The sequence below is a fragment of the Nannobrachium achirus genome (genome assembly GCF_963921795.1).
Source record: "Nannobrachium achirus genome assembly, chromosome: 10".
NCBI lineage: Eukaryota > Metazoa > Chordata > Actinopteri > Myctophiformes > Myctophidae > Nannobrachium > Nannobrachium achirus.
This window is the reverse complement of record NC_137819.1, coordinates 19,356,054-19,372,092: the sequence shown is the minus strand read 5'-3', so window position 1 is coordinate 19,372,092 and position 16,039 is coordinate 19,356,054. Positions and strand designations below refer to the sequence as shown.

At 40.8% G+C, this 16,039-nt stretch overlaps 1 protein-coding gene across 1 annotated transcript; it reads right to left on the bottom strand.

Moving 5' to 3' along the window:
- Positions 1-746: 746 nt before the first annotated feature.
- LOC308292895 (uncharacterized protein) lies at positions 747-16,039 on the bottom strand (the record flags this gene model as incomplete). The annotated part of the gene is given in 5 exon segments (XM_080735318.1): positions 747-2,390; positions 7,636-7,874; positions 7,877-9,227; positions 14,954-15,463; positions 15,641-16,039. Coding segments are annotated over 5 exon segments (4,143 nt in total).

The following is a 16,039-nucleotide window of genomic DNA, read 5'->3' as shown; positions in this document are numbered from 1 at the left end:
ACAATCATCACTCATCAGTGTATTTTGGATTCATGTCAATTTGTGTTTTCAGATATTTAACCACTTGAACAATCAATACTTAATAAACTTGACCTTTCAATCTGTACTTATTCTGCTCTTTTTTCCCCTCTACGCCAAACCTCTTTGCCAAAAATAGCCAATCTACAAGCTCACAACGCCTCGCAGCACGAGGCGTTGTGAGCTTGTAGATCTGCTATTTTTGGCTAAAGCTCTCAGAATAGGGACACTAGGGTTCAAGTGGTTAATATAAAAAGGGAGAAAAAAAGTTTCTATCACACAAAGATTTGGAGGACCCCTGTAGTAACTCTGAGGACCCCCTAGGGGTCCAGGACCCCCTGTTGAAGACCCTTGGTTTATATGATTAACGAGGCGTGTACATTGACACACAACATTGTAAGAAAACCTCGCCAATCAGTGTCATTCTTGAAAGTGTTTTTTTTTGTATTGATATCTTTTTCACTTTAAAGTTTCACTTCAGAATTTACACACAGGCATTTGCACATTAATTACAACCACTGATTTATTTTGAAGAATCACATCCTTCTTTAATAATTCATAACATGTATCTACATAGAATAATCAGTCATTCACATCATTACGTTCCTTTTTTAAATGTAACTTCTCTATAGTAATTGCTTCAAAGTAGGTGACACTGACAGTGACAATCAAATATTGTTATTCCATGCATGAGTGAATCCAAGTATATTATTTCGGCTTTGTGCCGTCTAATCTGTGTGATTGACAGGAGAGATGATCAGCGGAGCAGAGTTTTTACCATCATTATTTAGAGCGGGACGGAAGTATGGATAGAGTTTGTCAGTGAAAGTGCGGCCAGTGAAAGAGTAGAGATGAATTCTGGCCTCCACGTCATAAAAGGAGACCAGACCCTCCTCATAATCCACAAAAACACCCACTTTCTGGACCTTCTCTCTTACAGGGAGGGGGACAGAAGGGTCAGCACGGGCCTCGTAGTTTCCATTCCGCAACATTATAGTCCAGTAACCGTTGTCGGGGGTCAGTTTGGTGGATTCCTTCCTGTTGACGGACTCTCTGGCCAGTCCTAAATACCACTTAGTCTTCTCTTTAACCTGAACCTCATAGTAAAACCTTCCTGACGAGAAGTACTGTTTTCCTAAGACATTGGGACTTCTGGAGAATCTCTCTGTGTTGTCTGGGAGATTCGTTTTGTCTCCAACACTCACTTGTTTTCTATTCTTAGACAGGATGAGACAGGGGTGTGCTGTATCAGGGTCCAGCGTTACATCCACTGCATACTGCTGGACCCTCCTCAGCTCAGCATCACGCAGCTTCTCCATCTGTTGGCTGAGGGTCTTCTCCAGCTGAGCCACAGCTGCGCTCAGAGTCCCCACATACGAAGACTGATGGACATTTCTGTTTGTCCAGTCCTTGGTGGGTGGAGGGGTGTTGACGGATGGGAAGTTCTGGAGTAGCTGGAGGTGGTCTTCCGTGTATGCGAGTTGCTTCAGCTCAGATTTTCTCTTCTGTAACTCACTGATTTCTAGTTGAAGCTCATTAATGAAGCTTTCAGCCTGTTTCTCTGTCGTTTTCTGCTTATTTTCAACCACATCAATAAGCTCAGCATGGCTTTTCTCAATACAGTGCATCAGAACAGTGAAGACCTGCGCGCTGTCTGCCATCTCTCTGTCTGCGCCTGTCTTGCTGAGCTCTACTGAGTGTTTGACCTCCTCAATCTTCAGTTGTCTCTCCTGGATTTTCTGCTGAACTTCAGCCTCTGTCTTTCCCAGCTCAGCCTTCTTTCCTTCATATTCTTCTTTCAGGGGTATGATAAGATGTGACTTGTGGTCTAACTCAGTGCAGAACTGACAAACGCACATGTTGTCGGTCTTACAGAACAGCTCCAGAGGTCTGCCATGTTTCTTACACATAATGTCTTCCAGGTTCTTTACAGGGTCGATTAGCTTGTGTCGTTTTAACGTTGTGACCCTCAGATGAAGCTCCAGGTGAGTCTCACAGTAGGAGGTCAGACACACCAGGCAGGATTTCAAGGCCTTGTGTTTGGTGTCAGTACAGATGTCACAGGAGACTTCATCTGGTTTAGCCGGTTCTGGGTGTGAGTTGGAATTTTCTTTCAGCTGCTTTGACTTCCTGAACTGATCGGCCATCTCAGAGAGAACTTTATTAACAAAGACTTCTGGTCTCTTATAGAAGGTTTTGTTACATAATGGACACTTACACACATCAGTACTGTCCCAGAGTTGTGTGATACAGGTTTTGCAGTAGTTGTGTCCACATGGAGTGGTGATTGGATCAGTGAACACTTCCAGACAGATAGAACACAGGAACTGCTCTTCGGAATAAAGACTGCTGGCAGAGGCCATTTCCACACACTGAGAATATGAATGAAAATATACATTATTCTCATACCAACAACTTTAGATTATTAAATTCAAGCCCCAGCCCCAGGGATTGGCAACCTTTTTTCACATGAACTGCCATGTTTTTATTTTCTTAACCCATTAAAACCAGGAAAGCGTCTGTGTCATTTAGGATTTTTGCGTTGGCTATTCAAAAAAACTCAGCCTTCGTGCTGTGCTGCAATCTTGTACATCTACTATTTTTGAAGATCTTTTTCTTTTTATCTTGAAAGCGCGAGAACGACTGATTTGGAAGGCATTTATAGAATCAGCCTTAAATGGTCAATAGTCTGTGTGTTAACATTAATTAGAGGGTATGCGTGTGACCTCATCATCATACTCGGAAGTTCTGCGGGAACACCTACTGAGTGGCAAAAAACTACTTTCTGGCCTTGACAGCCCATAGTGCCTACAGTACATCCAAACAGAAAAGTCCTATCTGATTGCATTAAACAACGTAAAATGACATTAAACTCACTTTGCCACTCACTTTATATATGCGCACACCCTCGATGTCTTGTGCTTTTGTGCCCCCGACTATACTGTAAATCAAATTAGTATAATGTAGCTTGCTGCTCAGAAATACATTCTAAAATATAATATAATTTTGTAAACGAAAATGACAAACAGATTAACAGCTTAATTTCCCGGCATTATATACAGTAAGAAACATACAGACTCGACATCACTGAAATACTTGATTCGGACAAATAGAATAAACATGGAATGTTAGGTATTTCTGTTGTGTAGTGTTAAAATCATATATATAGGCCCACTGTACTCACGTGTCTGTGTCCTTAAGTCTTCTCTGTTAATGTTAAAATGCTGTTGTTGTGAGGTTCACATAGCAGCAGTCACACTGCTGTGGGTGTGTGTTTGTACTTCTGGTTCTGACACATCATTGAGATGCCATTCAGCATTCCTTCACATTCCTTGTAAAAGTTAACCCTCAGCTGGTTTCTTTCATGCTGTCAACAGGTTGACATTTTTTGACTAAAGGGGAGAGGGTAAGTAACAACAACTTTATTAGAAAATAAAAAAATAAGATAGGAAACTATGATACGATATAAAAGCAATAAAACACAAAAAAACAAGAGTTGATACAAAGTCAACTGAGAAGTGAACAGGTGGGTTTTCAGGGCGGTTTTGAAGGTAGGTAGGGGGGGGGGGGGGGGGGGGGGGGGGCGTCTTTGATGCGTTTGGGGAGTGCATTACAGAGGGACGGGGCGGCCACAGAGAAGGCACTGCCGCCCCAGGGTTTTAGAGCAGTGGAGGTTCTTCCTTGGCCTACTGGGAGTGTGCACGCAAAGTTTCTCACTGATCGGTCCAGTGGTGCCCAACATTAGCTGCTCACAATCATAGACACACATGAACAGGGGCGAAAACATAATCTCCATCACCTGGCCGTTCTGACATGGCAGAGATAAATATATGAATGTGAAACAGGTGGGGCCTATAATTTGGTTTCACAAGCTAGAAGTTTATGCATTCAAACCAGCCAAGACAAAAGTTGAAATCAGTGTTCATCACGTCGTGGACATAATGTGGTCAATAATACTACCAGAAACATAAACTGTACCTAAACCTAGATGTACTGTATATACTGTAAATGGACTCCTAATGTGCCATCGTTTTGTGCTACAATGTGTTACATTGCATTCCTATTCCTATATACATTCCCACTAAGCACGCCGTCTAAAAGTGGTCTAATAGTGGTATAGATTTGAACGTTTTTTTGTCGTCTAAACTTAGACTAGACGACTAATAGACGTCTAATAGTCGTCTAAATATAGACGGTCTGCATTTAGACGGTCTGCATTTAGACGACTATTAGACGTCTATTAGTCGTCTAGTTTAAGTTTAGACAACAAAAAAACTTTCAAATCTATACCACTATTAGACCACTTTTAGACGGCGTGCTTAGTGGGTTTATTTAGTGTAGGTGGGATTACTTTGCATTCATTTCATAATATATATTTAGTGTAGGCGGGATTACATTTCATTCATATAAATGGGATTAAATTGCATTCATATACTGTAGGTGGAATTCAATTGAATTCATATATAACATTCACATATTTGTTTATAATATATATTAGCATAGGATTAAATTGCATTCATGTTATATATTTAGTGTAGGTGGTATTTAATTGCATTTAAACCAAAATTCCCTCCTGTTGTTTGAAAGTTAAATGAAGAGACCTGTTACACACACACACAGCACATTAAAGGGACATACCATTATAGAACAGGAGGGGAGAACGAGAATAGTATTATAATTTCATGCGGGCACCTCATGTCTCTGTGTATTGCCAGTTAGGTTGTTTGGTTCCAAACCAGCAAAGCTGTATAAATGCAATGTAATCACACAAACAGTATACCGGTACACTGTAAATTTAATCCTGCCTATGTGAATACAATTTGATCACATCTATCTATCTATCTATCTATCTATCTATCTATCTATCTATCTATCTCTCTCTCTCTCTCTCTCTCACTCTCTCTCTCTCTCTCTATATATATATATATATATGTTACAGTATGTTTAGGTAACTCAGGACGGTAAGAGTAAGAGCGCTTGTTTTGTCGTTCACCACACACTAATCACCACCAGATGGCGACGACAGCCCATAGACAGCCATTCACTAGTGCAGGCGCTGACGTCACTCGTTTGCGACTCTCTTTCTTTATTTACTAGCCTAGCTGGGCGGTGTTTAGCCATTAGCTTAGCCATTAGCTTACTATGAGCGTTTATCGTGGGCTTGCCCAGGCCTTACGGCCTGGGCATAAATATAACGATTGCATTCACCACGGCTTCGTAGTGAAGCCTGCGGCGCTCGGGGGCGAAGAGCAGGACCAAGGTCCGCTGGCCTTCGCGCCGCTTGCAATGTCGTGGACAATCGAGCAGCTCCGCCTGGAGGACGTTGTTGTGGGCGACCGCTTGTTCCGCCCCGTGCTGCACGGCGAGTGCTCCGTTTCTCGACCGTACTGTTTCTCTAACAAACCGTGACATATATATATAATGAAAGCGATAAAAACATATGAATGCAATTTAATTCCACCTATATCAACACATCGCACCGAATGCAATTTAATCACATCAACAGTAAACATACTGTATTGATGCTATTTAACCAATGTAATCCCATGTACAGTAAATATATGAATGTTGTTTATTCCCACCTCCACTAATATGAATGTGCTTCTACTGAAGCTCTCATTATGGAAGCTTACCACACACATCCTTTCAGAAATAAGCCTTTCACAGCGTTCAGTTGTACAGTCATGTAAATGAGTAGAGTAAATGTACTTAGTTTCCAGTAGTGGACAAAGTACTCAACACCTGTTGGCTACTTGAGTCAGTAAATACTCCTAGTCAAATGTTACTCTGTCCATTCTTTACTTGTGTTATAGTACTGGGGTACTTGCTTTTTCAAGATACAATTGTGTTGTGAGAACAAATCATAATAAATAAATGTTCAAAGTGTTCAAAATAGTGAAATCTACAAGCTCACAACATACAACAATGCATTGTGAGCATGTTTGGCGACTTACACTATTAGTACTACAAAGTATATTAAAGGCTTTCATATTAAGGAACCCCATCTGAATATATTGTGTTAAGTGTTTCAAGAATATTCCACATTTTACACATTATTTTCAAGATTTCTTAAAATAGCTGATGTATTAATAGTGTATAGGATTAAAGTGGTTAAACTGATTTTGATGCTTTATTTGTTTTTGTTTGGGACCCCTGGAAACCCCTTATGAACTCCTGTGTGAGATCTCTAAGCTAGACAGTGATGTTATACCGAACAAATATTGTTTAGCCCAGATGTAACAAAAGTGTTATTATGATCAACAAGATGTACACATTGACACACTACTGTACATAAGAAAACATCACAAATCAGTGTCATTCTTGAAAGTGTATTATTTTATTAATATTTGTCTAAAATACTTTACACACAGGGTTTGCACATTTTACAACTGCTGATTTATTTTGAAGAATCACATTTTCCTCATTTTCCTCACATTTCCAATAATTCATAACATGTGTCTACATCAAATAATCAATCCTTCATATCAGAATCCTTGCATTTTTTTCCCATTTAACTTCTCCATAGTAGCTTCTATAGTATAGCTTTGAAGTACTTGATATTGACAATACAATATAGTTATTCTTGAAGTACCGTATTTTCCGGACTATAAGGCGCACTTAAAAGCCTTTAATTTTCTCAAAAAACGACAGTGCGCCTTATAGTCCAGTGCGCCTTATAAATGGATCATTCATTGACATTGACATTCCCTTTAGCACAGCTCCATCTGTTGGATGCATAACACAACGGTAGCGTCTATTATGTGCGCCTTATAGTCCGGTCGGTGCGCCTTATATGAAAACAGTTCGAAAATAGACCATTCATTGACAGTGCGCCTTATAGTCCGGTGCGCCTTATAGTCCGGAAAATACTGTACTTGATATTGACAATAAAATATAGTTATTCCTGTTAAAAAAGAATACACTTTTTTAGGAGGAGATGGGTAGACCGGGGGTTTGGGGGGGTGGAGCAGAGGTGATGATTGACATGAGAGAGACCATGAAACGCCATCTCCTGGAGAGAAAAGAAAACTGCCATGGCTCACTGGAGTGGAGTTTTCAGTTTTATCATTTTTTAACCCCTTTAACCCTAACCCTAACCCTAACCCTTTTAAAGGTTTGTTTTGGGGCTTTTTGTGCCTTTATTGATAGGACAGTAGACTGACTGCAGCAAAGGTCATCGGAACACGACTCGAACCCGCGACGCGTTGTCACTTGTCAGGCATTATAGCGTGTTTTAACATTAATACACATTTTAAGGACCAGGACAAAGACTGTTATGATTGGTAAAAATCAAACCTCGGTTCGAAGTGAAGCGGTGAATTATTATTCTATGTGTTCTTGAGCTATGAAATCTGTGTTCTAGATCTATACATTTTGTGTTCTAGATCTATACTTTGTGTTTTAGTTCTATATTTTTATGAATACTTGATGAATGAATGATTTTGTCTGGAGGGCCAAATTGTCATGGGAAGCTTGACCAATCCTCAATACTGCATGCACAAGACATGACACGGACACGGGACTCCTTGGAAGCCTATGGGACAGACTGTACGGGACAGACAAAGCCACTCCTTGGAAGCGGCTTTCACCGCTTCAAAAACAGCATGTCATAGTAGCTTTAAGACCAGGATTGAAGAATGGATAGAGTTTCTCAGTGAAGGTGCAGCCAATGAAAGAGTAGAGGTGAACTCTGCTCTCCACATCATAAAAGGAGACCAGACCCTCCTCATAATCCACAAACACTCCCACTTTGTGGGCCTTCTCTCTTACAGGGAGGAGGACAGAAGGGCCAGAATGAGCCCAGTTATCATTTCCATTCTTAAACAATATAGACCAGTAACCGTTGTTGGGTTCGCTGTAATTGATCCCTTCCTGTTGATGGACTCTCTGGCCACTCCTAAACTCCAGGCAGTCTTCCCTTTAACCTGAACCTCATAGTAAAACCTTCCTGAGGAGATGCTTTGCTTTCCTAAGACACGGACACATGTAGAGAATCTCTCTGGGTTGTCTGGGAGTTTCTTCCTTACATCTCCAGTACTTATTTGTTTTCCATCCTCAGACAGGATGAGCCAGGGATTTGCTGTATCAGGGTCCAGTGTTACATCCACTGCATATTGCTGGAGCCTCCTCAGCTCAGCATCACACAGCTTCTCCAACTCTTGACTGAGTGTCTTCTCCAGCTGAAACACAGCTGTCCTCACAGTCCCCACATATAAAGACTGATGGACATCAATATTTGTCCAGTCCTTGGTGGGTGGAGGGGTGTTGATGGATGGGAAGTTCTGGAGGAGGTGGAGGTGGTCTTCAGTGTGTGAGAGCTGCTTCAGCTCAGAGCTTCTCTTCTCTAACTGAGTGATTTCGAGTTCCAACTCTTTGATGAAGCCTTCAGCCTGTTTCTCTGTTGTTTTCTGCTTCTCTTCAATCACATCAATAAGCTCAGCATGGCTTTTCTGAATACAGCGCATCAGAATAGTGAAGACCTGCACACTGTCTGCCATCTCTCTGCCTGCGTCTGTCTTGCTGAGCTCTACTGAGTGTTTGACCTCCTGAATCTTCAGTTGTCTCTCCTGGATTTTCTGTTGAACTTCAGCCTCTGTCTTTTCCAGCTCATTCTTCTTTCCTTCATATTCTTCTTTCAGGGGTATGATTAGATGTGACTTGTGGTCTGACTCAGTGCAGAACTGACAAACACACGTGTTGTCAGTTTTACAGAACAGCTCCAGAGGTCTGTCATGTTTCTTACACATCATGTCTTCCAGGTTCTTTACAGGGTCGATTAGCTTGTGTCGTTTTAACGTTTTGACTCTCAGATGAGGCTCCAGGTGAGTCTCACAGTAGGAGGTCAGACACACCAGGCAGGACTTCGAGGCTCTGAGTTTGGTGTCAGTACAGACGTCACAGGAGACTTCATCTGGTTTAGCAGGTTCTTGGTTTGAGTGGGAATTTTCTTTAAGCTGCTTTGACTTCCTGAACTGATCGGCCATCTCGGCGAGAACTTTATTAACAAAGACTTCTGGTCTCTTATAGAATGTTTTGATGCATAATGGACACCTACATACATCAGTACCGTCCCATAGTTGTGTGATACAGTTTTTGCAGTAGTTGTGTCCACATGGAGTGGTGATTGGATCAGCGAACACATCCAGACAGATAGAACACAGGAACTGCTCTTCTGAATAAAGACTGCTGGCAGAGGCCATTTCCACACACTGTGAATATGAATGAAAATATAAATGATTCTCATACCAACAACCTTAGATTATAACATATAAGCCCCAGTATATATATATACCAGGGGTTGGCAACCTTTTTTCACATGAACTGCCATGTTTTTATTTTCTTAACCCATTAAAACCAGGAAAGAATCTGTGCCATTTAGGATTTTTGCGTTGGCTATTCAAAAAAAGCCCATGCTCCGTGCTGTGCTGCAATCTTGTACATCTGCTATGTTTGAAGAAACAATTTAAAATCTTGAAAACTCGGGAACGAAGGCATTTGTAGAATGAATTTGTCTTAACTGGTCAATAGTCTGTGTGTCATGATACACATGATGACATTATGACACTACATGAAAACGTTTTCTTGTGCCCCCGATTACACTGTAAATCAAAGTATAGCTTGCTGCTCAGAAATGAAAATTCTAAAATATATTTTAAAGATAAATATATATTTTTGTAAACAAAAATTACAAACAAATAATAGCTTAATTTCCAGACTCTTTATAACATTCAGAGATTGTGGAATAGTTGTCTGGCTATGCAAGACTAGTCTCAAAGTGACGCTAACACTGGATGTTGGGCAAACAATACTTTCAAGACATGAACATAAACAACACCATATTGTGGGCTTGAATGCCCAACATCCCTTTGCTTTTTTTGCTGTTTTGCCATTGTTCTCTGAGCCAGCACTGTGTGACAGGACAACATAGGTTATACATGCTCCAAGGTGTTCACAGAACCTGAATAGGAGCAAGGAGTTAATTTGCAATAACATATAAGGGGACTATATATAAGGGGATTTTTTAACCCCTTTAACCCTAACCCTAACCCTTTTTAAAGGTTTGTTTTGGGGCTTTTTGTGCCTTTATTGATAGGACAGTAGACTGACAGGAAATGGGGAGAGAGATGGGGAGTGACTTGCAGCAAAGGTCATCGGAACACGACTCGAACCCGTGACGCGTTGTCAGGCATTATAGCGTGTTTTAACATTTAATACACATTTTAAGGACCAGGACAAAGACTGTTATGATTGGTAAAAATCAAACCTCGGTTCGAAGTGAAGCGGTGAATTTTTATTCTATGTGTTCTAGAGCTATGAAATCTGTGTTCTAGATCTATACATTTTGTGTTCTAGATCTATACTTTGTGTTTTAGTTCTATATTTTATGAATTCTTAATGAATGAATGATTTTGTCTGGAGGGCCAAATTGTCATGGGAAGCTTGACCAATCCTCAATACTGCATGCACAAGACATGACACAGACACGGGACTCCTTGGAAGCCTATGGGACAGACTGTACGGGACAGACAAAGCCACTCCTTGGAAGCGGCTTTCACCGCTTCAAAAACAGCATGTCATAGTAGCTTTAAGACCAGGATTGAAGAATGGATAGAGTTTCTCAGTGAAGGTGCAGCCAATGAAAGAGTAGAGTTGAACTCTGCTCTCCATATCATAAAAGGAGACCAGACCCTCCTCATAATCCACAAACACTCCCACTTTGTGGGCCTTCTCTCTTACAGGGAGGAGGACAAAAGGGCCAGAATGACTTAGACTACGTTTATTTATTTTTTAAAGAAATGTCTCCAATTAATTGATTGAAGAATGTATTAGAAGTTTGCAATAGAAAAAAAGTTCAGTTTCATGACAGCACAAATCACTGGTACAAGGTCAACTAAAAGGAGATCCTAGAAAGCCTTACGGCTTATTTACACAGGGACCACACTTTATGTATCTCATATAACATTGAAAGACAGACGGATAGAACATAGTACTTTATCTAGGATAACATCGATTTCAAAAGCAGAAAAGGCATAACTCTCACACATAATACACCCTGCGCCAATGGTGACACACATGGCTAAGGTTGCCTATCCCTGGTATAGTAAGAAACATACAGACTCGACATCACTGAAATACTTGATTCAGACAAATAAAATAACCATGGAATGTTAGGTATTTCTGTTGTGTAGTGTGAAAATCATATCTATAGGCCTACTGTACTCACCTGTCTGTGTCCTTAAGTCTTCTCTGTTAGTGATAAAATGCTGTTGTTGCGAGGTTCATGTAGCAGCAGTCACACTGCTGTGGGTGTGCGTTTGTAATTCCTGTTCTGACACATCGTTGAGATGCCATTCAGGATTCCTTCATACCTTGTAAAAGTTAACGATTTGCTGTACTCTTTCATGCTGTCAACAGGCTGACAATTGCAGATTGCAGTATATCATGATTTGTGTTTTTTTTATTTTTGCAAAACGGGACCTTCCCCAAAACTTTGGAAGTATGAACAAATATCTGACCGATACATCTTGATCGTGTGACTTGAAAACAGAGATATTGTGTGCCTATTTGAGTGAGTTCTGTACAAAATATGTAGTAGTTGTAGCAAAAGGTGTGTTTTGAAGAAAATACAAAAATCGAGTCAGGAGGAATTCGGCATGGCCTCTAGTGTGCATGCTAGGGTAGCGAATGGCACCTGGTTCGAATGATATCAACGCACTTAATGCGAAATATTCACGTGCTTTCAGACTCTTCAATGCAGAAAGTATCCAGGATACTTGGATATCCAGTATGCCAATGCAGAGATATTAGTAGTAAAATGTCGACATCTAGTGGTCAACCTCAGAGGAGCGCAAAAATAAAACCTGAGGTGAAGCCCAGCCTCGAACCAGATGCCAAATATGCTCTGTTCCCCGGTGTAACGCTCCACGCCACAGACCCCGACGGAGCGGCGCGGTATTGGGCGCCGATGACCCCCGTGAGTCGCCACCGAGGCGAGCGCTAGCGAGCCGAGTTGCCGCGACGAGCGGTGGGAACGGCGCCCAATCCCACTCAGCCGCGTTACCGAGTTATGTGCCGTTATGGACAGAATAGTAAATATTCAGTCCCTCACTATCCACGCCTACCCCACTATCCACGTCATAGATAAATGCACAAAAAAGGAGTCACTTCATCCGTTCATTAGCTCAGTCAGTAGAGCACGGATGCAACAAACCCACGGTTTGGGTTCGATTCCCCTGAGGGGAATAATATTCAAGGCGAGAGATATCGGCGCATGCGTACTTCAAAGTGCACGGAGAACAGGATACCGTGGATACTCCTCCGTGGATACCCAGTGCATACTCTCTGCATTCAAACGTCTGAGAAATGGTGAAAAAGTCGGATTGAATGCGAAGAGAGCAGTCGAAGCCGGTGCGAATGGAATACACCCACCCTAAGGACTACAAACCATTGAATGACCTCTAGACTAGAGGTCATTCAATGATTTGTACTAGACCTACTGTACATACAAACAGAGCTGCTACCTTTAAACACATTTTAAATCCGAGGCTTTTTTTTGGCCTAACTATGTAAAATCATTTTGAAAAAAATAAATAAAATAATAATAAATAAATCAGAAAGCGACTGCAAAAAAGAGTTGCTATTTGTTTCGAAACGCATTATACCATGTACTGTATATACAGTAACATAACAAGGAAATGTGACATCGCCTGGTCGCGCTTTGTCTCGTCTTTAAAGCGGTGTGTGTGCATCGCCTCCTCGCATTGCCTTCTCGTTCATCAACAGTAACACACATCTGACAAATAAAGCCTGACTTAGACTTTGTTGTAGACGTGTTGCATGCCGAAAATAGCTGATCTGCAAGCTCACAACGAGTTGCATCCACAACACGTTGTGAGCTTGCAGATCAGCAATTTTAACCATACAGAAACTTGCAGGATGTGGGATGTTTAATACATTTAGCATTCACATTACTTCCATTACTACCCAAGGAATGCTATTGGCTGCCAACGGTCACGTGCAACCACAGGGATACATGGGACATTGTCTTGAGCTTGCCGAAAATAAAGCACACGAAGAAGAATCATCACAAGCCTATGATCACAAGCCCCTCCTACAGCATACCCTGCTTTAACATCAACATAAATTGGACCATATTTTCACAAAACGCACATCATGATGATTGAAACAAGGCTTTAAACTAATGACAGGAACCATAAAGTATTAAGGTAAGAGAATCGAAAGTAAATGTTTGGGGGAAATAATGGAATCCTATGGAGAACATGTTGCTTTTGGTACAGTGCAACTAGCGGCCAATCATAGGAACTTTTAGTTCTGTGTTTGCTTCAGAAGAAGAAGAAGAAGAAGAAAATAAATAAATAAAAATAACTAAACTAGTTAATTTTTGGAACCATGAACTTTTGTTCAAAATGTTGTTTTTTGAATTATGAACTGAACTAGTTCATTTAAAAATTTGTGAACTGAACTTTTAACTAGTTCATGTAGAAAGTGAACTTTCCCAACACTGTTCCATCACACATTCTTCATCCATACTTACAGTAGCTTTTCAGAGGACAGTGCTAGAGGAGAGGAGATCAAGTTCTACCAGCTAAACTAGTTTTTGTTTTTTCTTCGTCAAGGTAGCTTGAATAGGTTTGGTTTCAGGCGTCCTTGAGAGGGTTCCAGGGGGTCCCCAGCTAAATGAGGAGCAGGTTATTAAACGGCCTATTCTATATTTTGCCTATTCAAAAATGACCACAAGCTCACCATTGGTTGTGATGTAACACGTTGTGAGCTTTTTAGATATTTTTGAGCAATATGGAAAAATCTTGACAAACCTGTTATTGTTATTTTAACTTTGTCAAATTCCACAACAAATTGAGTAAATGTCAAGGAGTTCACGCACTGACATTTGCACATTAATTACGATTATTTATTTAGAATACTCACATTTTACTCCTTCTATAATTGATAGCATGCAGCTACATAAAAGAACCAATCATTACCATCAGAATAATTACATTCTTCTCTTCAATTAACTGTTCTATAGTCATAGTCAAGATGCTGACAATAAAATATTATTCCTGATAAACAAGATTTGTGCACATTACGAATGAAAATTAAATTAGATAAACATAAACCTAAATAAAACCATAAAATAGAATATACAATCAAGTCCTTGCACCAATTATAAATGTAGACAATTGACATGGAATACATTTTAATCTGAAAACATGTACTTCTTGTGTTTCAATAGATATTAGAACACCTTTGTGGACCATATAACAACAGTTATATGACATCTAAAACAACACATAAAACAACAACACATTGATTTGAATCCCTCATAGTGGTTCAGCAGTTACTCAAACTAATCAATCTATTATAAAATAAATAATTTATACACATATTTCGTTTTTTTGTGTGTTGATTCCTTCAAAGTTAAACTAATTATCAAAACATGTTTGGTGCTTGATTATTCAATCAAACTAGTTATCTACACAATAATCAATGAGGAAATAATCAATAGCTGCAGGCCTGCATCAATATACACACACATGAATCTTCATCATGTAACACAGAGGATTATGTTTAATTTATACTCTGTTGTACAACATAGTTGTGGGAGTTAGCCGATCTATAGGCTCACAATACACTGTTATGAGCCTGTATCAGTCGACTGTATCATATTTTTAAGTATAAATCAGGCTTCATACATACAGAGAGTCTAATCTGTGTGAATGACAAGAGATATGATCAGGGGAGCTGAGTTTTTACCATCATTATTAAGATAAGGATTGAAGTATGGATAGAGTTTCTCAGTGAAGGTGCAGCCAGTGAAAGAGTAGAGATGAACTCTGGCCTCCACGTCATAAAAGGAGACCAGACCTGCCTCATAATCCACAAACACTCCCACTGTCTGGACCTTTTCTCTTACAGGGAGGAGGACAGCCGAGTTATCTCCAGCCCAGTACTGATTCCCCTTCCTCAAGCCTATAGACCAGTAACCATGGTTGGGGATGAGTTTAATGGCTCTCTTCCTGTTGACAGACTCTCTGACCACTCCTAAAGTCCATGACGTCTTCTCTTTAACCTGAACCTCATAGTAAAACCTCCCTGAGTTGAAGCTTTGTTTTCCTAAGACATTGGGACATCTAGAGAATCTCTCTATGTTGTCTGGGAGATTGTTTTTGTCCCCAAAGCTCACTTGTTTTCCATCCTCAGACACAGTGAGATAGGGATTTGCTGTATCGGGGTCCAGAGTAACATCCACCGCATATTGCTGGACCCTCCGAATCTCAGCATGACGCAGCCTCTCCATCCCTTGACTGAGTGTCTTCTCCAGCTGAGCCACAGCTGTCCTCACAATCCCCACATACGAAGACTGATGGACTTTGACCTTTGTCCAGTCCTTGGTGGTTGGAGGAGTGTTGATGGATGGGAAGTTCTGGAGTAAGTGGTCTTCAGTGTGTGAGAGCTGCTTCAGCTCAGAGCTTCTCTTCTCTAAGTGAGCGATTTCCAGTTGAAGTTCTTCAATGAAGCCTTCAGCCTGTTTCTCTGTGGCTTTCTGCTTCTCTTCAATCACATAAATGAGCTTGGCCTGGCTTCTCTCAATACAGCTCACCAGAGCAGTGAAGCCCTGCACACTGTCTGCTATCTCTCTCTCTGCGTCTTTCTTGCTGAACTCTACTGAGTGTTTGAGCTCTTGAATCTTCAGTTGTCTCTCCTGGATCATCTGCTGAACTTCAGCCTCTGTCTTTCTTTCATATTCTTCTTTCCACTTGTGCCTCCTGAACTGATCTGCCAACTCTGCAAGAACTTTATTAACAGAGACTTCTGGTCTCTTGCTGAAGGCTTTGTTACATAGTGGACACCTCGAAGCACCAGCATTATCCCAGTGATGTGCGATGCAGGTTTTGCAGTAGTTGTGTCCACATGGAGTGGTGATTGGATCAGTGAACACATCCATACAGATAGAACACAGGAAGTGCTCTTCAGACAGGAGACTGCTGGCCGACGCCAT